The sequence below is a fragment of the Diadema antillarum genome, unplaced genomic scaffold (genome assembly GCF_040938485.1).
Source record: "Diadema antillarum isolate AM-2024a unplaced genomic scaffold, OU_Dant_1.0 scf00000081, whole genome shotgun sequence".
NCBI classification, from domain to species: Eukaryota; Metazoa; Echinodermata; class Echinoidea; order Diadematoida; family Diadematidae; genus Diadema; species Diadema antillarum.
In genome coordinates this window covers 469409-494896 of record NW_027270970.1, presented here as the reverse complement: position 1 = coordinate 494896, position 25488 = coordinate 469409, and the positions used below count along the sequence as shown (strand labels likewise).

The 25488-nt window shown below is 38.4% G+C and overlaps 1 protein-coding gene across 1 annotated transcript; it reads right to left on the bottom strand.

The window, feature by feature from the left end:
- Positions 1-7849: 7849 nt before the first annotated feature.
- On the bottom strand, positions 7850-18981 carry LOC139717693 (kelch domain-containing protein 10-like). The gene is made up of 7 exons (XM_071629194.1): positions 18836-18981; positions 17524-17666; positions 13692-13934; positions 13092-13361; positions 12112-12226; positions 10813-10952; positions 7850-8547 (listed from the first exon to the last, which is right to left on the bottom strand). Exons 1-7 carry the CDS (start codon positions 18921-18923, stop codon positions 8338-8340), a joined length of 1209 nt encoding a protein of 402 aa, XP_071485295.1. The 5' UTR covers positions 18924-18981; the 3' UTR covers positions 7850-8337.
- Positions 18982-25488: the final 6507 nt, after the last annotated feature.

The following is a 25488-nucleotide window of genomic DNA, read 5'->3' as shown; positions in this document are numbered from 1 at the left end:
AAATCTCATATGAAATATGAAAGAGCATGCAATTTTATGAGGAATTCAACGTTTATTTGATAAAAATTGGTTTTGAAATGGCTGAGATATCCAAAAAAGAACGATTTTAATCAAGTGTGGGACCCACACTTTGTAACGATCGCTTTGTTTTACTTTGTTTTTGGATGTTTCAGTTATTCCAAACCCGATTTTCATCAAATAAACTTTGAATTCCTCTTAAAATGGTATGCTCTGTGCTATATCATAAGTGTTTTCTTGGTATCTTGCAAAAATTCGAAAGCCTATTTCTCATCTCAACCAAAACTGTACTATCCCTTTAATAACGAGCGAAGTAAGTAGCACGCCTTTATAAAGCACACACAATTATGCTGGATTGCCTAACCACTTCTCAGTGGAATTTCCTGTAGTCGGAGGTGCCACTAAAAAACAACAACGAGTTTCATGATTAACCACCACCACTATACCTTTGCTACATTTCAGAAACATGTGCCATATTAACGCGCACGTTGCCCGATCGGAAGCTAGATGTACATGACCATGTGTAATAATCATAACGCCCTGTAACGCCCTAGGGTGGGTCGGCATGGGGGGGGGGGGGGGGGGGGGCTATACCCTTGGGTACTTGTCTCCTGGTCATTATGTCCTTAAATCGGGCAATTTTTCCCTTATTACATAGTCTCCAACGAATTAGACAGATGTACATGTACTACGAGAAGAATTTCGTATGTAGGCCTACTCTTCAAGGACCTTCTTTCAACTGAGCAAAATAACTTGAATATCCCTAGATGATCAGCTTCTTTGAAGCTTTGAAAATCAGAGAATTTACGTTCCTCAATTGTTGCCATGCATATATTCAGCCGAAGAAAGACATTATAAGCTTTCTGGTTCCTTATTAAAGAAATGCAGTCAACTCCGCTATGCCATATGCCAAGTAATCGGCCAAGCCGATGAAGATGAAAAGTCGCAATTTACTTCCTAAATTCATAGCCTTACGTGTGTTATTCCTCTGTAAACGCATGAAGTCAGATATGTCTATAAGTCGATCCGTTTTCCTCAGTCCAGTCAAGATCGACTTAAGCTGAGTTGACTGTACTTTGTTTTAGCGGTCACGCAAACTTAAATATCAAACAACATTTTTTCTGTTGGCGCACATATCACTTATCTTGCAAAACTTGTGTCATCGGGTTATTTATCATAGATTACATTTTGATTTCCATAATACCGACAGGGAGGTGACTCACCTCCCTGATACAGATAACATCTAATAATAACACATTGGCCACAGACGTATGACTGTGTCTTTACGGATTGATAAAAGGCACCACATTTTTGCACTTCCAAGCATTACTTTTGGTAGATTTATCTTGTCTCACTATATCCTACTAATAAGAGTATGATATAGACAATGATACTCATGATAGGAGCAGCAGTAATAATAATTCCATAAAATTGATTATTAGGATGATAATTTATAAGATGTCATGAAAGGAGCCAACATCATTTTGAATATTTCTGTGTAATGCTGTACTATTTCTCACCAAAAAAATAAACTCCAAAAGAAAGAGAGAAAAAATATAATCCTTACACAGAACATTCCACAAAGGACAAAAGTCGGATAAAATACGGAAGATCTGACATTTTGATATTCAACTTGTTAAAAACAATTCTTGACCAGTCCTTATGGTATTCAAATGAGCGAATTGATGATATCATGCCTTCACAAATTTTCATGTATATGTTATATAATTATGAAATTTGACAAATTTGCTTTAAGCTGACACAGGTGAAAACATATTCCCATACCAAAATATATAATTTAACATCATATAACCTTTGTTCTTTTTTAATTTTGTGTGGTTTGAGGCAAGTCTTTATTCATACAGCTGAAATATGAGATTTTTGTCATTCCTGTACATGAAATGAATAAGAAATTATGAGAGCATGACATCTGATTTGAATATTCATAACGACTGGTCAAGAATTGTTTTTTTTTTTTTTTTAATTTGAAATTCAGAATGTCGATGCAAACAATTTTCACCTATATATGTAATTGCCTGATCTTAGTTTTGCACTGATGCGTCTACCACAAGTTCGCTATTTTTCTCACACAACTCCCTCTCTTAGACAATTCATGTACAGGTATTGACTTGGGAAGTATAATAAACACAAGGATGTTGGTATATATTATGATACATTGAAAAGTGTATCTTGGAATATGATTGACAGGTATGCAGTGTCCTTTTGCCATATTTTGGTCTGCATGATTACTTTAGTATTTTTTTTTTTTTTTTGGGGGGGGGGTCACAATGACACACTGCTCTCTTCAGTCAATAACAGCACCAAAAATTCATTCATTTTTGTTAAAACACATCCACACAGCAGTTTGGCAAATACAAAACTCACATCATTAGATTTTCACAAGTTTATTTGTTTATTGATGTCATAATATAATGAGTAGAACTGCCCAATCGTGATGATATAGTATGCACTGACTGCTATTCATTTTCGAGAGACAGGCAAAAGAAGACACAACTTAGTCTTCTGTGTATGCATGATCGGATGTATGCATACACATCTCATGCATGTTTGATATATGAAAGAGTAAATTTGAAATAAGATCATGTAAACATCACAAATTGTTCTGAGAAATTTCTAGCTCACATTCAAGCAAGAGATAAAATAATTAGAAAATGAAACCCTTCGTGTTACCATCTGATACAAAACATGGGGGATCAGTAAAGCCTGCAGCAGAAAAAAAAACCAAACTTTTATTCCATTATTTTCTTTGCTTCTTCCTTCAATACAGGAACGGGTGCATAAACTTACTAAAAACACTGCAATAACATTGACTGGCGCAGTCAATGGCAACTTTTAACATTCCACAGTCCCAACCACTTGTAATGAATTGAATCCCCACGTGTCAGCTATTCAGGCATACTCAAAGACAGGGAACTCCAAGAACATCTTGTAAAATTAGAATAAAAGAACAACAAAGTGGTAATCTCTCCTGCCTTTACTTAAATTTACTTCAAGCAGTGATCATTGAAAAATTGCAAACATCTCTATCACTGTAACGATTACTTCGGAAGGCATAATTAACATTTTACATGGCTTGACTGAAAACTATTTTCTTTCAGAGAGGAGATCTATAATCAATTGCAATGACCCTACTTTCACGACTAACATGGTATGTAAACATGCAAAGTCTCCCCTACATAATATGCTACACTGATTATGTTTGCCCTACATATAATTTTACAGTTGAAATAGACATTTCAGTACTTTGTAGGACAAGGCTAATGTTGATAACTTGCATACATTTTGGGAGAAATATTCTAAAACACATTCACATATCAATGCATGTGGGAAGTGGCCAGGTATCACAAATCCCTTAAGGTTCAGATACATTGTTCTGAACTGAAACATTTTAAATACAGTATGCAATTGCTGACTTGTGTACTTTTCAAAAGCTGCAAAATTCATTTGTCACACAGCAAAGTCCCATATATCCATTGACTCCTTGGCAGTTTTCAGCATGTAATTGCAAAATGCAATTGAGTTGGCTGTTTGACCATAAAAAGTGATAAGGAATTCATGGAAACCTGTACTATAACTGTTACGCGTTTAGATAGATTCTCTAGAGATACAGTAGTTCTTTGGTGATGACCATACACTGAGGCAGTAAAGAAGCACTTATCGTACATCACATTATATTTCTGACAGCTAATGAATAAACAAACACTGCCTGAACAACTTACATTAATTATAGTCTTCATCACAGAGTGATTAATGGCTGTAAAGTATCTTAACCTATTGAGAATGAGCTGATTACTGCATACGCCAAATATTTTGCAAGGTTTTTATTTTCGCAAATTTCACGAGTCAGGTCCAATTCGCAAAATTAAAGACACGCAAAAATAATAAATCTGATCCCAATACAAATGTGATGCACATGTATGTATTTCTTTGTTTAATACAGTTCTTCACGATCGCAAATTTAACCACTTGCAAAATCATCAGGAAGTCTCGATTCTAGAAAATTTAGACTAGCTAAATATATGGCATATAAAGTATGTTCTATAACACACTTTTCCCACACATAATAATACTGGCCACAGTATACCCAGAACTACTAGTAGTCTTTAACAGGTTATCAAAAGAGATATGGGGTGTAATTTGAAGTATGAATTTAGTCACGAATAGACCTAGCCACAATTGTTTTCTACTTGACAGGTTCCACTGAAGACTTATGAACACGCTATTGCTAGTTATTCAACTTTACTGTTCAAAGTGAGTACAGTCAACTCAACATGAATTTACCTTATATTTTAAGCGTTTGTTGAAAACACATTTTTTTAACATGTCCGTGGACTAGGTTTAACACTATACAATGTTTGTCACAGCTCTGTCACTTTTCATCTTGTTTTGTCTCCTCTCTCTCTCTCATGTCTATTTTCACAATTAGTTCCTTCCTTCAATGTGCATAGAGACATCGATCTATTTTTGTGATATGCGCAATACAAATACAGTTTATTATTATCATTATTATTACTGGGACTGGGGGAAATGAATCAACTCAAGCAATATCTGACTTCTGCATGTACAGAGGAATGTCATACTGAAGGCTATAATAAAATATTGTGACTTTTTACTTCCATTGATTTAGCCAATTATTTGACTCAAGTGCCATTGACTTACGCAGAGTTGACCGTACATTTGAACACCATACCTGAACTCTGGTTAAGAAGTTTCACAATGCACCTACATCTATGGATGATTCTTTCCCCCTGTTTGGGACATTTTCAAAATCCTTGTTGAAACCTGCAGTTTAGTGTATACGCCGAATATTTCGGGAGGTTTTTATTTTTGCAAATTTCGCGAGTCAGGAGCTATTCGCGAAATTACAGACACGCAAAAATGTTGACTCTGATCCCCGATATGAATGTGACGAACACGTATACATTTCTCCGTTCACTTCAGTCTTCCACGATCTCAAATTTAACCACTTGCGAAATCGTCGGGAAATCCGATTTGCAAAAATTTAGACTCGCTAAATATATGGCGTACACAGTACATTTATTAGTCACTGCTAGCTGGGAGAACAAGGGACAGGCTCTCTGTTTGCTGTGGAAAATGTTTTGATTTCAGTTTGTGCGTTTAACATGAATACATTTAATACATACTCCCATTATCTACATGTGCAATCAAACCTGCCTGAGCCACCGCCTGTCTGAAGCAGGCCATCTGCCGTACATGGCCACTAAAATGATCCCCTTACTGTTTTGCTATGACATGGAAGTCTAGGGCAAAAATACTAGATGTATCTAATAAAAAATATAACAAAGAAAGCCCATTTATCCAGGATGCTGACATATATTGACTATTACACAACTAAAAAGATCCTAGCTCCCCGGTCAGTCGATTGCTCATCACCTGACATGCAGCTAAAAGTTCCATTGCATGCTATCACTGTTGAGCATGTAAATTTTTCAATCAATTTTGGGTATTCCATGCTAACATCACCCATTTCCATTTATTCTACTGATAGGCTCATAATCAACGCATAATTTTTGCAGCATTGCACACCTCTGACATAAAAAAATACATAATTTTGCTGTACACATGCAAGCAGTTACAAGAGTGCTCTTCATCGCTACTGTCGACAACTTCGACCAATCACTTTCACATACGACTGTGCCACACAGCAATGTAGAACCATTCACCTTCCATGACGAATGGTTGCTATTTCTATACTATATTCAAGGATTGGTGTGGACATTTGTTGCCGGCGGAGGTATTGATAAAACAAATAGTGTATGGCTTTTACTCTCGCAATGAAACAAGATTAACCCTTATGACTATTCACTATTTGGGGTTCTGTGTATCTGTAGCTATTCTTAGACAGGTTAGAAGTACATTTGTAAGTGTGTAACTTAAATAATGTTTGCAATTAATTTATAACAATACAATAGAATAATTTTTCTGCACTGTCAATTCGTGTATTTGTAGAACGACACACTATTTGGAAGACTTACATATCATGGGTCACTAGATTTCATAAATTTGTTCTTAACAATATTTGTAGACAATTACACAAACACATGATATAAGGGGAGAGAATTGATATCTGCAAAGTATGAAAAAAGTGTGCGTGTGTGTGTTTCTTTCAATGATAACACCACTAGCTTTGACAAATTTAGCATTGTCCTGAATGGGAGACTTTAAAACACATGGTCAGGAAACCAGTGCTCAATAAATATCTACTGATGATATTTTACCATGGGCTGGGGGACAGAGAATCTGTTGCCACCAACTTTCCAGTTAAAGTTTTTCTGTGACCATATCTTATATTATATGCTCTTATCAAGCTGATACACTGCAGGCAATAATGGGCATTACAAACATGGATGCCAACTTTGTAATCAGCATGAACCTTTCTTGCAACAGATATGTCTATCAATACACTTTGGGACCAACAGTATTTTCCATAAAACCTGCAGTATTTTCAGAAAAAAAGCTACAAAATACCACAAAAAGAGTAACACCTCAGCACTGAGTGTCATTAAACAAAGTAAAACTATATCTTATACTGTTTATGCAGTGCATTTTGCAGTGTTTAAATTTTCACAAACTTTGCAGGTCAGTCTCATTCGCAAAATATACAACTCGTGGAAATAGTGCCTCCAATAAAACACATAATATGCTGTATATTGTCACCAAAGTGGGAAGTCACTAACTTTTCATCTAAAAAGGGATAATATTTATTTCTGATCCTGCTTCTATGGTTCTCCATCTTAAATTCAACTACTCACAATTGTCTTGCCAATCTCAATTCGTGAAATATCACACATGTGAAATATAATATATGTGACCGTGCACCTCAAAACGAACATAAAGTCGCACACACTGATTTTGCGTGAGGACTGAAAATAAGTGAAATGGGTCAACCTAGCCGAACTTGACTTTTTCATATTTTCTGAAAGAGCGGGTCTTCTTTTACATCATGTTTAAATTTGGTATCATAAAACGGGCAGGAAAGTGTGGTTTTTTTAGCAGTTTATCTCAAACACTTTTGGTAGAATAGTGTGATTAGGTGTGTCTTTAGAATGCCTTTTTCATTTCTGAAAAAAACTTGTCCACACTCTTCACTTTCAACTCGAATAACTTTTGAAAGGATAATGCTACTTCTTTGAACATTGGCATTAATTATGGACAGAATGTGTTAATGAGGCATGCTTAATGTCAGTTTAATCTGATAATCCCTTCATTGTTGTTACTCTGGTGGTTTACTTCCTGTTTTTTGTCCCATTCATCGCACAGCCAGCACGGTTTGGTAAAGATTAAGCGCTTGAATAGACACTGTACTTCAGAGCCTCTTTTCTCAGTTCACACTTTTCCTGAGATTGTGCTTTCTTTCCAATATTTAGACAGGTTAGGAGAGTCCATTTGATTTGAGTTATACATCATTTTAAAGCTTAAAGGTATTAGCCCACATTTGCAAACCCACGAAAATCAAAACTGCATAAAGCAGGTCCAATATGACTTCAAGTACAAGTTATAACAGTAACATACCTCACCTGTTGCTCTTTGTCTATACCATTCGATAAAAGAGAGAAAATCATCGTTTTAAAATCAATTTTCAAACCGGGTCAACCCGACCCAAATTACGAGCGCGGGCTAGCTACGTACATGTAACTTACACATGTATCGCATGCATGTAGTACGTACGTGGACGGGAGCTAGCGAGCGTTATACGCATGCATACGGTGCATTTTCATTTATTTTTATGAAAGTAATGGACTAATTGGAACGAAATTTTGCACAGGTGTTACTGCAATCATACCCAAACTCCATGCTAACTATGAGACCAATTGCTGCAGGTTTACAAATGTGGGCTAATACCTTTAAAGTCTGCTCTTTCAGAATATGGTCTTAACTAAAAATTCATGTCTGGCGACTTTTTGTTTGTTTTGAGGTGCAAGGTCACATATGGTGTTTTAGTCAGTATATAGTTTCCTTAATTGGCTGTGGCTAGGGAAATTTGAATTAAGTATATATCATTCCCAGTCTTGCCCATTACCGAAGATGCAACACTGAGCGTTTTTGCTAGTTTGACTACATGTTGTGTTTCTTTCATCAAACATGACCCTGTACATTCAGGTCATGCAGTTATCGAACCTAGAGCGTACCTCAAACAGTACCGCAAGTTGTGCGATTCTCTGATGCCTTCTTACTGCAGAGTCTGATCAGATACAAGTGTCCCTGTCACCATGGCAACAGCATAATGTCTTTATCATCAGTATCATCATCATCGTCATCCTCATCATCATCGTCACATCATCCAATGTCTGGTAGGAGACAAGGGGGTACTCCCATAGCCTGCAGTGTGTCTTTTCTCACAGTCGAAGGATCCTTCAGCAGCGAGCGGACACAGCTCCAGGCCAGCTGGAGGAGGGGCTGCATCCTTACCCAGACCCTCACCAAACTCTTGGTGCGCCTCCTGCCCTCCTTATCCAAGACTCCTCCATGAATGAAGAGGCACCCATTCTGTGGACGGACACATGAGACATTGAGTTGAATTGAGTGGAGTTTATTTATTTAACTATGGTAAAAAGCTTGCTATCAGCTATAAGTTGTTTTCAGCAAGGCCTTGAAATGATAACAAAACATAGAAATCATACAATGAAGAGAATACAAATAAAAAACATGAAAAAATCATTGCAAAACGAATGCAAAAAAACCCCCAAAACTGAAAAAGTCACAAAGTATACAATTTGTAAGTACAGACAAAAAAAAAATAATCAAACATGTGACAAGTTAATGGGAGACGGTAATTACATAGGCATTGTGTACTAAGAGAAATTTGATATAATCAGGTGGAAAAATTAGCAAAGGAAATGTCCTAAATTGCTTTTGAGAATGCAGTAATTGAAGTTAAGGATCTTGTTTCTGTTGGTAATGTATTGAATAATCTTGATGCCGAATATAAAGTGCTATTTCTAAGGATAGTTGATTTTGGCTTAGGGAGGTTAAGAATATTTTCATGATTACGTAGATCGTAGTGACTTACTCTCTTCTCGAGACGTTCACATAAACTTTCTGGTAGAAAATTATTAAGCAGTTATTGGAAAACACATTTTTGCAACCAAGCTACGGGTTCAGTTTTACGAAAACGACAATGAAACAAACAAACAAAAAAACCACACAAATCATCATACAGTGCACTCCCGTTACAACGAACACGGTTATAACGAAATTTCGTTATAACGAAGTAAATCTTCTGGTCCCAAAATTATCACCATTAAAGTCTATGGTACAAAATTCGCTTATAACGAACACGGTTATAGCGAAATTTCCGTTATAACGAAGTCTTTTCCGAGCGCCGCAGACAAAGAAAAACAAAAGAAATGTGCTCCGTTGTAACGAAATGCGAATTGCTTTGGAAAATACGTAGCGGAACAAGCATTTATAGCGTCTCTGCATGGGTGAACGCTTCATACCATTGTGTGTTCGCTCCTTGTGTCACGCAGTGTCTGAGGGGAACTTGCGTTTATTATTGTAATACAGTTATCCCATCACATGTCACATAGCTTTCCAGTGTATGATGAGTATTCAGCAAACATAATATGATATATATATACGTGGTTCCTTGTGTTCGTTATACATTGTATTTGTTCGGTTATAACGAAATTTCGTTATAACGAAAGAAAACTGCCGGTCCCGAGCATTTCGTTATAACGGGAGTGCACTGTAAAACATCACCCAAAACACAGCCATTGAGGCAGATCAAGAAGATTGTGCTGATGATATGCTACAAGGCTAAAGTTGGTTCGGATGCCATTCAGAAGGCTACCATTATGATTGTTCAGAAGGCTACCATTCAGAAGGCTACCATTATGATGTTTGCAGGCTTGAAGAGGCCATTCAATTCACATTATGAGTACCAGTCTAAATTCACTCTTCACTTCGAGTAGTTTCATTGTACAATGAAATGTACCACAAGGAGCTACACATAATCTGCGAACACAGCAACATAATTCACATAAATTTCTTGGTACTTTACTGAGTTTACAAAATTTAACGTATTGCTTTAATATACAGATTTCCCACTTCACATGTGCAAATGTTTCCTCATTGATCCTATCAACAACCATGTGAAGTGCAGTAATTATAAAACATTGATGTGATCATTATTCTTTTTAAAGGTTGAAGAATAAGAAGTGTGCTATGAGTCATGTGTGCCCTCTTTATCTTTATACTACAATGTGTTTGAAATCTTATTCTTTTGGACATCTTGGATCATATGATTAAGTTCTACATGCAGCTGACTGGTATTTTACCCACAAAGGTAAATGAAAAATAGTTCATTGACCCATTCTATAAAACAAATAATGCACAGGTCTAAGATTGTACAGTTATTTGAGATGGGGCACTCTCTCAGGTATTCACAATGTCATGCAACATGCACTTGGCTGTGCCTCGGGCATGTTTCACCAATGCAAATAACCTTGAGAGCATCGTATCTCCACCAGCACACTCTCACCTTTGCAAAATTTACATAATAACAAAAATTTGTAAATGTCGAGTCATAAAATAATGAAAAAGTGAAAGGATTGCTTTTACAATATGCACGCTATGCGTGCTAGGTGACTTCCCTGAATGAAACCAGCCCCCAGGAGAGTCGGGTCCAACATCTACCAGGGTATGAACTCTCTGGCTTGTGAGAACCAGCATCAACCACTCCCTATTCTTGCAAGTGTGTCTCGCTTAAATTTATTTGGAGTCATAAAGAAACAATCTACTTGTACTTACCGGTGTTATTGCTGATGCATGGAAGTACACAGGCTGCGGTAATTTGGCTGCCAATTTGGTCCACTTGCGTGTGTCTAGTGATAAGGTCCATATATCATCATAGATTCGCTCACCGTCATAGCCACCTGTGATGTAGCCAACTGAATGTTAATAAAAAAGAGGAAAAGGAAGATTGGTGTTCTTTATTGTTCCAACTCTATTTTGATTCAATATCAATGTGACTGAGCATAAGAAATGATCAGGATCCCCTAGGGATGGATGAATATGGCTATACAGATATGTTTATGTATCTTGCGACAAGGTTAAATACTTTGGAGAGGGCTTTGAGTAGGATTTTTCTTTTTACCAGACAAACTCAGCTTGGTTGACTACCACTTGGATATATGTGACCCGCTACAACAAAAAGGTCCTAAAGTCGCGCACGGTCGAAGCCGTGAAAATCGAGTTTGAAGTCAGAGCATTAAAATTGGTCAAAACTTACGATTTTCTGATTTTGATATATTATTGGAGTCTAACATGTCTTCTATCATCTGTCAAAAGTTTGAAGCAAAATGATCAAAGGAAAGACCAAAAAATAGCGTTTTTCTGAGCCATGTTTTTGGGCTTTTCAATGAAGCAGAAACTGATTCGAAAATTTGGATTGAGCGCCACAGATAGGTTCCGCCCCTAACAACGACCAGAGTGATCTCATTGGTCAGTTTGCTGCTTGCTGCTAACCGAAGCGTGAAGCTCGCTCACTGCCCAGTCGACTGGTGCGTGTGGGCGATGCTCAGCCGCTTCTCACATGCTGGTCACTGATTGGTTGGTGAGGAGACCGCCAACGCTGATGTGCTTGAATGAACTCTTCGGGGGTTGCTAGGGCTTACCTTCTATTGTCCAGAGGTGAAAACTGACTTGCGTGTCCCTTGATCGCGACTGCGTCGAAAGGAAGACTTTTAGGGCGCTTTTCTCGAAACAGTGATTTTCAAGACGTCTCGACATGCTCTCTTTTAAACATCGATATCTCTGCAGCCGATTATTTTTATAAAATGTGTTACATATCAATTTAAAGCAGAAAGATTAGGGAACTATATCATGCAATTTTCAAATAATCGACCTCGCCCGACTTTAGGATCATTTTGTTGTAGCGGGTCACATATTGCTAAAGGGGGTTGGGAATACTCGTTAGCATTTCATAACAAAAAATAAACTCTGAATATGACAATCCTTCATCATTACAATCCATCCTGCTTACAATGAACTTCACATAAGCTTATATTCTATTAAGGTGGGAGAGCAATACCTCCTGTTCACACTCACCATTATCTAATTGTGCGCAACCATGGCAACGACGTGGTCCAGGAAAGCCATGGATTGCATCAGGGTAGGTATCCATCAATTCCCATTGCCTTGTCTCTGTGTCGAACACATTCAGCTGGTTCGGGCAAAACAACAACAAATACAGCAGTAACACAATATCAGAATAAAACCAAATCTCAAAAAGGATAAAAAATCATCCTTTGCTAAGGAAAATTAACATTAGCATAAAAAGAACTTATTTCCTATTTCACTGAAAAGATTTTGATAAACATATGCCAGAAAATGCAATGTGTTTGAGGAAATTCTTTTAATATTCCATTTCTTTCCCTAAAACATTGGCATGGACTACATTTTGCAGTTTTATGTTGAAAAGAACAGAAAATTAAATCCTAAACAATACAAAATTTTATCAAAAAAAACCCAAAAACGGAGTGTTTATGCTCAGCTTGAACTCCAAAGTGCACTGACCCTATCTGCAAAAAGATTTTAAAAAATCCATCAGATATCCATAAAAATTCCCGGATCACTACCAAAGTGTAATCATCTGTTCCTTGTGTCACTATCAACTTTTCCTGGAAGTTTCAATCAAATCTGTTCACAACTTTTGAGTTCAGGTTTGAGTTTCTTCAGTTTGTCTCCCTCTACAAATGAAAATTTGTTAAGATCTCAACTGCTGATCTGTAAATTAACAAACATGTCGGAAAAAAGGACCCAGTAGGACTCGAACCTGTCATCTACTGCTACCTTTTTTCCAACATGTTTGTTAATTTACAGATCAGCAGTTGCGATCTTAACAAATTTTCATTTGTAGAGGGAGACAAACTGAAGAAATTCAAACCTGAGCCTTCCCCCCTCTGAATAATATCTTTCTTTCACTTAACTTTTGAGTTATTTTGCAAACAGAAAAACCAATGCTGATGATCACTTAACCTCCTCCTTCCTTGGAGGAGTTAATAATGCAAAGCCAATGAGTAACGCACCTGTTCCAGTGTAAATGCCATCTGAGATGTACCTCCTCCAATGACGTACAGCCGACGCCCATCACTCAGCATCTCATGTCTGTATCGAGGGTCAGGCACGCCCCTGTTCCGCTCCGTTAGGCCCTTGACCACTTTGGTCTCGTGCACCTGGAGGTCAAACACTCGTTCCCACTTGCTGGTGTGCAGGTGGCAGCGATGGACGTCCGAGCAGTAGACCCATCCCGTTGTTCCCCCAAACACATAGAGGTACGGATCGAGAATTGCTATAGTCTGCAGATTGGGAACAACAGGCATACAAACGGTCACTATTCACTCAAACCATAAAGCCTCATCGTTTTTAATAGTAAATTTCCATTTCAGGGCACCAAAACCATGTCAGCTGGTCAGTACATAGGGTAACAACTGAGCTAGTTTCAGCGATATTCTCTGTCAAAATGTATAGTTTACTCACAAATTGTTCCTGACAATCATTTCTTAGTAGATCAACTGAATAGATGTTTCAAAATATATTATATGGCATTACAGAATGAAACTTTTGCTGTTGTTTCTTCTTATAGTCTTCAACAAATTTTATTTTGCATTACTCAAAACTCGGCTCACCTGGCCATAGCTGTTGATAGGCTTCTTCTCCCCTTCTGCACTCCTATGATGCCACTCAACGCTGCGCACATCCAGCCAAGTTATCTCGTTACTGCTAGTGTGCCCAAAGGGGAAACTGGTACCCCCATAGATGAGGACTGTCCGACCCCTTCTAACAGCCGACATGGAGGCAAGCTTGAAGTGGCGACGGCACTCATCAGCAAGCAGATGCCACTGATTGGATGGAATGTGGTACCTCCATACCTACAAGGAGTGGGACACATCAATGCTCTCTGTTATGACAGTTTTGTTATGTTTTTTTTTTTTTTGACTTGGAGAAACTAATTTTACACTCTTTTAGGGAATTAGAGTCAATCTGAAATACTGCATTTCAGATCTGGAACAGTTAATAGAACAAATACAATATAATCTCTGTTACTGTAAAAGTGGAAATTTTCGTGGTGTTGAAATTTTCGCGAAATTTTTGCTTGCCATATGTTCCAGTAGTTGATGTCTGGATTCCACGGAATTATACACATTCAAAACTCTTCTTGCCCAGCCGAGCGAAAAATTAGTTGCGCGCAACTATCCAATTTTACAGTACGAGGTAGTTAATGACATCATTAAAATAGAGCTTGTCGTAAAGTTTGTATGTACACAAAATCTTGAAATTTCCTTTTTCAAATGCAATTATGCCCCAGTCTAAAACCATAAATGCATATATCGCATCTGATTAATTTTGAAGTTATTCAGCCAAGAATAGCATTATTATCTTCTATACTCTTACACTACAGCAGAAAAGTTGAATATTAGTCAAGCCTTTTTTTTTACAATAAAAGTAAATATCAATGGAAAGTTGTGAGGTAATGACATCATCAACTTGCTCACTTGCATTGGCAACTGTAATTGTTTGGCAAAAATTGGTAAAACTTCATAATTTCATAACTTCCCAAATTTTCATCTGATTTTGATAGAATTTGTACTGTTGTGCTCATACAATGTTACTCCCTCTTTTAAGGCTAACTTTAACTGATCCAGAATTGCTCTTTAAGAATCATTATAGGATAACAGGATAGAAATTTGTGCTTCCTTGGAAGACATAAGATCTTTATTTTTGCATTCATAAGCATAACTAGAAATGTCGCTACAGCGACTGGTTATACCCCCGCCAAACAACATTTCATAAGCTTTGGTCAAAACAACATTTCATAAGCTTTGGTCAAAAAACTGAGGAAGTAGTTAAATCCGCAAGATCTTTCCTTAATCTTCTGCCATTAATATGCCGTTACCATGGCAACGTACTTTCGGGTACTTTCGAAAAATGCGTCTTGCACATCTACAACCAAAGGCACACATCTGTACCAAGTTTCATGGAAATTGGGCAAAAACTGAGGAAGTAGTTTGCAACACAAAATTTTCCATCATTTTGGCTCATAATATGCGAGCTGTTACCATGGCAACATACTTTTTGTCACTGTCAAGAAATGTGTCATGCTGACCTATATCCTAAGACAAACATTCAATATGAATTCCATGAGAATTGCAAGAACACTGATGAAGCAGTTTTGCCATGAAGCATTTTGCCCTATATTTTACCAATAACATGCCGTTACCATGGCAACGCACTTTTTGCCACTGCGGAAATATGTGTCTTGCACATTAACATATACAGATGAACATCTGTACCTAATTTCATAAAAATTGATCAAAAACTGTGGGAGGAGTTCGCGACGCAAGATTTGTACCCATTTTTGCCCATAATATGCTGTTACCATGGCAACGTACTTTTGGGTACTGTCAAAAAATACGTCTTGCACATCTACAACCCAAGGCACACATCTGTGCCAAGTTTTATGGGAATCGGTTGAAAACTGAGGAAGTAGTTCGCGACGCAAGATTTGGAACGGACCGACCGCCCGACCGCCCGACCGACCGCCCGACCGCCCGACTGCCCGACCGTCCGCTGATTCCTATATACCCCCTTCAAACTACGTTTGGCGGGGGTATAAAAATCTCTACATGAAATAGACAAACAACTTCAGTTCCTATATCTACAAAGAAGACAAAATATTTCCCATTCTGAGGAGAACACCAAGATTTTTTCTTTACTTTTAAAATCAAACCCAAACAAATGAGCATGACATTCATCTTGCTACAGGTGATAAGCACAATCAGGGTATGCAATCATGACTTTCTCACTTTGAAAAATTGTAACTTCTAAAAGAATGCACCAACTGACTTAAAAATTCACATGCAGCATGCTAAGACATCAGTAATCACATGTGGTAAGACAATAGCTAATTTCTTCTCATTTACTGTTAATTATTAAAGGTTAATTACCAAAAAGTCCCCCAAAACCCACGTAATGCGTCAAAAAAAGCGTTTTACAACTTACGTAAAATCAAGATTTGAGGTCCATATTTTAAGTCTACCCCTACAGTATGTGTTTGGTATCAAATTAATGGATTTGTTCCTGGCATTGCTTGCATGCAATAAAAAACAGTGGTTCTTTCAGCTGGAGAAAGTTATAAGGTCTGAAGTCCCATCCTGGTAGGAGTGTAATGCTAGCTTATTTTTGTGACATTGTGACCTTTTAACCCATGCTGTACAGCTATACATGGAGAAACAGCTTATTTTTCTGCTTTTCCTGAAAGTACTGAAGACACACTACAATATGGTGCGCTGTTTGCCAATAAATGTTCAGCCAGTTTTGAGTTTTGAGCCATTTTCAAATGCTGAGTAAAATAAGTGCAGCCGTTTTTCAGTATTTTCAGTGAGGTATATCCTAATTTGACTACTTTAAAGACTCTTTTCCCCTTATTGAATATCCTTGTTTCTTTAACCATGAATTGTACATATGTAGAAATCTATTGTGTGAAAATTTTAGCAAATTTGAGCAATAGGAACTTATTTTTTTATATTTTTACAAATTGCTGAGCATAAATAAGTGCGATACACGCCCATGTTATACTGCATGAAGGTCATATGATAAGTGTTCAGTGTTCAATTTCAATGCTTGTTCGATTTCTAAAGATATCATAAGCAAAAACATAGTATTTTGGCTTAATATGTCATTGTTTGACTGTCACAGCTTGGATATCAACTCAAGTCATCATAAATCTCACATTCATTCTTCTGTGTTTACAAATATGAGAATTGATCTAAACACTGTGCGCACATTCAAGGTCAAACTGTACAGATAATTTTTTGATGAAAAATATAATATCTTCCAAAGTGCCTGCCCTAATTTCATAAAAATTTGTAATAATGGCCACTATATGTCTGTTACCTATTCCTGAAAGTTTCGCCTCTTCACTCTTTGGCAAAAGTGAGATATGATAAAATATGTAAAAGTGGTCTTATTTGAATTCAAAATAATGCCTACAAAATTGATCATCCATTTCGAGAAGTGAAAATATGAAATTCATTCATATTTTGTGATATGTCATGGCTATGTGCTGGTGGTGAATGAAAGAGATATTTATCAGGAATATCTAACAGCATTATCAGATGAAAAAAAATTCTCCTTTTTTTAAATGAATTTTTCCAATATATCAGTCATTTCAATGTAATTCGACACCCCTAATTTAAATGCTAATTTATGCGCAGTTTAATGCAAAATTTTGACTCGTTCTTTACATGAAATGAAAATTTGAACACTCAGCTACAACAAACAACAAAAAAAGCATTTTCACCAAGTTTTTTCATTTTTGCCCTGTTACACAATTGCATACCCTGATTGTGCTATTGACCTACATTCAAAAATAACCTTTAGCATTTTGAGAATTTAATTCTAGTTTCCATGATATTTTCTGATTTTCAAAAGACACTGGTTTTTATTCACTAATCTTACCTCTCCAAACAGTGGCTCCCTGATATCACCAAAGTATTGAAAGACAGTTTCTTCATCTGGATTATAGCCACCGAACAGGTAAACGTTGGTTTCATCAGCCACAGCACAGTGACCACTTCTAGCACATGGCTTCCTTTGCCTTGCTGTGATGAAGACAGAAGGAAACCAAATGTGTGGTGGAATGCATTTGATGACATTACAATAACTTATAAAGAAAAAGAGAACTCTCAGTTTTGCTTTCCTGGAGCTGCTGAAAGGCCAAGGGATTAGCTTCATTCAAGGTAGGCCTATTTGAAATTTATTTAATATCTCTCATCTATCTACCCAGATGCCACGTTATAACAGGCCTAAAAATGCTGACAATTTTTTATTAGCATTCACATGAATTCTGCCCCCACCAACTCAGTCATGGTCTGAACTAACTGTTCTTTTCTTTTTTCCTTTTTTATTTTACCTCAGACTTTTTTCTTCCTCATAAATAGTCCGTACTATACTCTTGATGATCGGATATCACAGCTGCCTGAAGACTGTTAAATGAAAATCGTACAATGCAACTTTGCAATCGCGTGGTACATTGGTAAAACTAGAGAGAACCACTCTGAGAGCACAGACCTCCACCAAGCAGCTCATTTCCACCACTGATCTTGTTCTTCTGTAGAGATAAGTGATTTCTACCCATACATACGTGGACTATTGTCTATCAATATGCTGACAATCACCCAATTTCCCATTTATAGAAACCTTTTGTTATGTCATCAATGCCAGCTGCGCTGTGCGGCGCACCTTGCCCTGGACCAGAAACTAGAGCACGCACTCTACTGCGCATATGAAAACCTAAAAAAAAAACGCAGCTTGAACTCCCAAGTTCACTGACCCTAGACTACCTGCCAAAGTATTGAAAATCCTTCATAAAATCCATAAAAATTCCCGGATCACTACCAAACTTTAATCATCTGTTCCTTGTGGAGTTGTGTCATTCTCAACCTTTCCTGCAACTTAGTTTCATCCAAATCTGTTTACAACTTCAACTTGTTGAGTTGTTTTGCACACGGACAAACCACCGGTAATGAAAACATAACCTCCTCCCTTTGCGGAGGTAATAACTAACGGTTTGAGGTACAGGTATCTAGACTACACACTTGTGAAGTTTACTGCCAGGCCAGTGCTACTAGTTTAGTTAATACTGCACACGGATTGTCATGCAAGGATCAAGGATATGGTGTTGCTAGACCCCACGTATTGGGTATGGTGTTGGGCTCTTAACACCTCAGAACCGACTTAAATCATACGTAAAATGTGATGATGTGCATACCTCGACGGTGCCCTCTGTCCGATTCAGGGCATGCTAAAGGTTCTAGTACAACTGCCGAACCAATTCTCAAAGGATAAAGGTGATCCATTCTTGAACTACTAGAAATAAAATCTTCGTTCGCCGAGTAGAGTGGTATCCAAAATTTATCAACGTGGGACTTTCCCCAACCCAAACCTACCTAACTTAACCGCACATGCACAGTGCGCGTAATGTACGCACCAGCTGGCACGCACCAACTCACCTTGCATGCACCGAATGATGAGCTGCGGTGAAACTGCGCGACGCACTCAGTAGGCAAAAGATACCGCTGACAACCGGGTAGATTTTTTTTTTTTTTTTTTTTTTTTTTTGGGGGGGGGGGGGGGCAAATTACCTCCTGGGCAATTACCCCGGACCCTTCCCCTGGCCCTAATCCTAATCCTGAACCTAATCCTAACCCTAACCCAAACTCCTAACCCGTAACCTAACCCTTGCCCTAATCTTTATTTAACCTTACCACTAACCAGTATTTAGCGGGGGGGGGGGGGGGGGGGGGTAGAATTGCCCTCTGGGGGTAATTGCCCGGATACTCTTAGGGGTACACTAAATGTAGTAATACTTCTTTGAACATCTTTGTAGTGTTCTTAACATTCATTCCATATCTCTACGTAGGACTTTTTGTTATTGTCAGGACGGCAACTTTTTTTTTGGGGGGGGGGGGTGAGCTGGGGTTCATGATTGGAAAAAATGCAAAAATCCAAAATGGCCGCCAGATATGCTAATTCGGCCGTGATAAACACAATAATGTGCATTATATGACCAATTATTCCACCAAACTTTGTACATTTCTGTTCCTAGAGTTACTCCATCTGCATTTGCAAGCGAATTTTCATTTCATACAGGTTCATTTAGCATTTAAAGCTCATTTTTTTAATTCAAAATGGCCGCCATTCCTATGCTTATGTACTATATGAATGGCAAAACATATGCATGGAAATATAGAACAAATTTACTGTATTTCCAGTCCCGTACCTACGCTATCATAAAGTGTTGCGTGTGCAATATGTTGGGTGTCACTTACAATACATAGGGGGCTACATATATGAGCATTTAATATTCATAAACCTTACGATGTTGAACACAATTTCTTATATATTTCATTTGTCTCAACAAAAGTCTCAACAATATAAGTTCACTAAACGTCTCGCAAGGAATCAATATACCATCATATTGTACATGCCGGTTGAATATAAAAATGTAATATTAAGGAGCCTATAATACATGGTATTTATCAAATAATGTTGAAAATGGAGGGGAAGCTAGAAAGCGAAGCTTGTATTATGCATTCCCCTAAAACCATTAACAAAGTACAGAAAAATCCTATACAGTAAGTGCAGAGATACATGGTTGCAGACAAAAACACATCGGGCATTAATGACACAACTAAAATTTCTTTACTATGTATAGTTTTTTTTTTTCCAGCAAGGAGTTGGGGGGGGGGGGGGGAGGGAGCAGTCCTGAGGTGAGTTCGAAATGGATCATAACCTCCATCACTTTGATATGATTTAATTTAGAAGTGCCACCTTGATATTATCGAGCAAACCTGACTTTCTTCTTGAATTAAAACAACAACAAAAACTGTTGAAGGAATAAACGAAACTGTCCTAATGCAATACCGTACAAACTGTTCATTAAACATCAACCAAGGAGCAATGTGAGATACCTCTTTCAGTTCTCTCACAGTTCCCAGGTGTTGATAATATACACTTTGACATCATGATCTCATTCAGTCTTGTCTTAAAACTAAATCTGTCATTTTTATTGTCTTTAAAGAACCCTTTAATTGTATGTTTAGCAGCAGGCGACATCAGCCCCAAATTTGCAGAATTCTCAGGCTAAAGATGCATATTAGTCCTGCAATTGTTTTAATTGCAACCACATCTGGTGATGTTCAGCACTTCCTCAGGGGTCAGAGGGCGATTATTTGCCATAGAAACAGGATGAAGACATGAAGACTTGCTTGATCACCACCCGTTGAAGCCCTGTGGCTTTGTTGCCAGGCCACAGACAGTGTTGTAGGTAACTTGGGTGGTATCAGAGATGACATCAGACCAGCATCTGTACCAACCTGTTTTGGGGTCAAAGCTTTCAAGTTACAGTATAGGGAAATCTAGGCTTGTGGGATTTCAGGCACATTGATGGCAGGTTGTTCAAGGGGGCATTTCATGAAGTGTTTTGTCAGATCTTTTATTTTTGACAAACTGTTATAAGCTATTAAATCCTTGCATCTGATTGGCTGAGAGCAAATTTGTCAGACAAATTTGTCAGACAAAACGCTTCATGAAATGCCCCCCCCCCCCCCCCATGCTATCGTGTTTGGAAGGTCAGGGTATGCGTTGATGGCACTGGTGACACTTGCCATCCTTTCCTTCCAGTGTGAGGGAGAGTGATCGAGTGCCAGTGAAGGAGGGTGGACTTCCTTAGCCTATGCTTGAAAGGCTTGCTACAAAGGGCTACCTTGAACATAGCGTTGACAAGATGGTTATTAACATGGAAGGCATGGGTCTGATGATAATCTAATAAAGGTTGGGGCAAAGTCTCCAGAAGATGAAGTACTCCACTATTGTCTTGAGATGGGTCAGTACTCGGCTCATGTCATCCAAGGACTTTCTATGAGACGTAAAGGCAAGATCATCTGCAAACGTCCTCCGTGAAGTGAATGTAATGTCACCACATATATGTTAAAAAGACCTCTAGTGGAGTTAGTTTATACAGCCACCATTAAGGAGGCCATCATTCAGAGTCCTAACACAGCTGGTCTGGTTACCGAGAGCAATCCTGAATCTGCAAATACTGAAGATTAAAGACAAGCAGTGTGAAGTTGTTAGAACACTGCTTTCAGAATGAGGCAGCACTGTACAGAACTCAGTCTCCCTCGACATCATAGGCCTATACTCAAACACATTCACTCCGAAAAAAAAAAACGGTGGTAAAATTCATCTACCATAAAATATAATTCATCTAGGTTAACATTAAAACTTTGGGGCATTGTTTTCATTTCAGAGATTTGACAACAGGAGGTGAGGTGGTCCCTTTTTCCACTTCCCCTGCCTCATGTTCTTTCTCGGATGAGGAGACTGAAAAGTTTGTATCGCAATATAGCTTTTAGATAATGTAGAACAGGACAGTTAATTGGAAATTTCATTTGTGTCATCATCTAGGATTCAGCCTTTTAATTCAGTAAATCAGAATGAATATTTTGATGTTGAACATCTCAAGGCAAGTAAGTATCAAATGTTCATATCTAATAATTCCTGATAAACGATCTTGATGTTGGCGTCAATTCAAGTTTTGGTGGATTTTTCCAAATACCTAGGGACAAAATTCAGATTGAGGTAGCAAATTTGGAATTTTGCATCAAAAAATAAAACAGCCTTTGTTAGTAACAACCTTCTGATTTATAATCAGCACACAAATCGGTAAACAGTGTACCTGAGTGACAGGAAAAAGAAAAGAAAATTTGTTTATTTCACACGCTCTGCCGTTCATATTGTGCAGGGGTATATGAGTGGCATCCATTTTGAAGTTTTGTACAGAGTGTATTAAGAAGAATAATAATAAGCCTAAAAACAATAAACTTTCTGTTTGTTTGCTTGATTGTTTGCTTGTTTTGCTTGTGGCACTCATCAGATTTGCATTGCACATGCAAAACTTGATAAAAGCGTAGGTATGTGACTGAAAATTCGTCTTCTATTTCTATGCATATTTTTTGCCATTCATATAGTACATGAGTATAGGAGTGGCGGCCATTTTGAATTGAAAATAAGCTTAAAATAATAAATGTACCTCTTCAAATGAAAAATTTCTTGCATGTGCAAGTAGAATTACTCAAGGAACAAAAATTAAAAAAAAACTTTTATGGAATAATTTGTCATAAAATTGACATAACTGGGATTATCATGGCCAAATTAGCATATTTGGCGGCCATTTTGGATTTTTGCGTTTTGCCGAAAATGCTCAAGGTTACGCGAGTGGCATCAATCGGATTTGGAATCAGCACCCTCGAATTGACAAGAAACCATCAAAAAACATTGTATATATCAAAAAACAAGGTTAGGTGCACTTTCTATGGAGCCTAGCCTGGACTATAGCTCTTCTTACTTGCCATCAAATAATGAATGTGAAGGACTACAAGATACGGTAGTCGATTTCATGGCCGTGGGCAGCTAAGTGTTTTGGGGGTGCAAGTTTAACATGTTTTAGGGGGAATATATACGCAAGCGAGGGGAGGGCGTTCTACTTGATGGGAGGGGTTATCACCACGTGCTGATGAGGGAGCTAGAGCTGGACGATTTGGTGCACTGTCTTTTGGTGAAGTTTTTGAGGCATTTTCATTCAAAACGGTTGGGCGATGTGTGGGTTTCTATATAAAATCGATAGCAAGAATAGCAATATTATTTTGTGGCATGATTTTCCCACATATATACTCTTATCAACTCAAGGGCTTTTTACACTTGTAAAATTTTGCTTAGCCCCGGACCAACGGTGGGGCTAAGGGGGGGCCTTAGCCCCACCGTTGGTACGGGACTATCCTTAGCCCACCTTCTGTTTACACTCGTTTTTGCCAAAGTGGGCTAGCCCCACCGATAGTACGGTACTATCTGGCCCTGCAAAATAGCAGGGGTTAGCACCGCAATTGCGGTGCTAGCACCGCAATTGCGGTGCCAAGCAAGTGAGTGTAAACAGAACGAAAAAATAATCCTGGGCTAAGCGACGGAGACGAAGTCCGACCCTCACTGACCAATCAGAAACGAGGTAATCAAGTGCTGCCGGTGCGTGCGTGTACGTGTACAGTACACAGCGTAATTATGAATATTCATGTGGTTTGGAAAGTCCGGGGCTAAGAAATACGAGTGTAAAAAGGTCAGTTTTCTCCTTAGCCCCGGACAAGAGATAGTACGGGACTAATTGGCGAGTGTAAAAAGCTGAAAAAATTGGTACGGGACTAACGATAGTCCTGGGTCAGAGAAAGTCCGGGGTTAAGAAACACAAGTGTAAAAAGCCCTTTACAGTATTTGAAAATCATGATTAACGCAGCGACCAGATGGCAAATGGGAGGATCGAGGATACTCATCCTGACGAGGGAGCTGTTGCATTTTTGTTTTTGTTTTTTAGAATTAGATTTCAACAATTCATTGCACACTTTTGTTGAAACATCTAGGAAATTAAAAGAGTACGACGATACGTTGGTATTGGTAAGTTGCAAGAAAAAGCTCAAAACAACCTAAACGCTGTAAGTTTGTCATGATTTTCTCATTTTAGTGGCCAAGTCATTTTTTTTTAAATATAATAGGTCTATTGAAGCGCAGCCGTCGCTGATCAGGAAAGAGTTTAGGTCGGGGATACACCCTTCCCGAACAGGGGAGGTTTTTTTTTTCTTCTCATTTTTAGAATTGAAATTCAATTATGTAGGGCCTAGTGCACACATTCCGTTATTGGGAAAATTTCAAATCAGAAATCAGGGCCTGAGTTGTAAAAAGAAGGCTCCAACAAACCAAAGGTATACAAATTCTCAGTATTGTTGCGTTATTTTCTCCCTCAATGACAAAAAAAAGAGGAAAATCTGATATCTGTGCTCTGCGACTGAGTTGGGGGAGAGTGTGATACCCCTTCTCACACGGAGTTGCTTTTGATTTTGGGAAAAAAAAGATTGCGTGATTCATTGAATTTGGTGCACACATATTTGGTGAAATATTTGAGAAATCATTTTCAGTCAAAAAGTGAGAAACTAGACATTCAGGGAAAATATGTTGTGTATCTGTCACCACTTGTTCCGCCTGTGGATCTTCACTATGAACTTGGTCAATGAAGATGGAAAGACCTCATCGACAAAGAGAAAATAGACAGCAGTGAATAGAGTGATGATAGATATCACGATGATGCAGGGGCGTCACCAGCTTTTTTTCAAGGGGGGTGCGTTTTGACACTAAATGTTTACGAAATTTTTTGGACAGACATTTGGAATATAGGAAGCTCTCAATCCCTAGACTTTTACTGTGTTTTGAGGGAAACCAAGCGGGGAAAGGGCACCGGCGTAGCTAGGATTTCATCTTCGGGCGGGGGGGGGGGGGGGGGGGGGTGGTTAGTATGCGAGGGAGCGAGCAAGGGTGGGGGGAGGGTGCGGAAGTGCCGGAGGGGGTTGTACCCCCTAAAATGGATTATGGAATGACGGTGTGAAACGACAAATTACTGGCAGCGATATCAGGAGAATGGCATCACGACTACATGCGAGCGAGGGGAGCGAGCGAGCTTGAAAATTTTGACATTTTACAGTCCAAAAACTGCCGTTTGTAGCCACATTTCATTGCTTTGTAAATTAAGGGGGGCGCAGCGGGCGCAACTGCTGGCAGTTACTGGCAGCAACATCAGGTGAATGGCATAATAATTAAATGCGAGCGAGCGAAGAGAGCGAGCTTGAAAAATTTGACATTTTACAGTCCAAAAACTGCCATTTGGAGCCATACTTTTTCGCTTTGGAAATAAAGGAGGGGTGGGGGCGCAACGGGCGCAACTGCCGGTAATTACTGGTAGCAACATCAGGAGAATTGCATAACAATGAAATGCGAGCGAGCGAGCGAGCGAGCTTGAAAATTTTGACATTTTACAGTCCAAAA

Coding starts and splice junctions, on each gene's coding strand:
- LOC139717693 (XM_071629194.1), bottom strand. CDS start 18,923: ATGGATCACCTTTATCCTTTGAGAATTGGTTCGGCAGTTGTACTAGAA. Junction 17,667..18,835: donor GGACAGAGGGCACCGTCGAG/GTATGCACATCA, acceptor TCTTCATCACAG/CAAGGCAAAGGAAGCCATGT. Junction 8,548..10,812: donor ATGCATCAGCAATAACACCG/GTAAGTACAAGT, acceptor GTCCGTCCACAG/AATGGGTGCCTCTTCATTCA.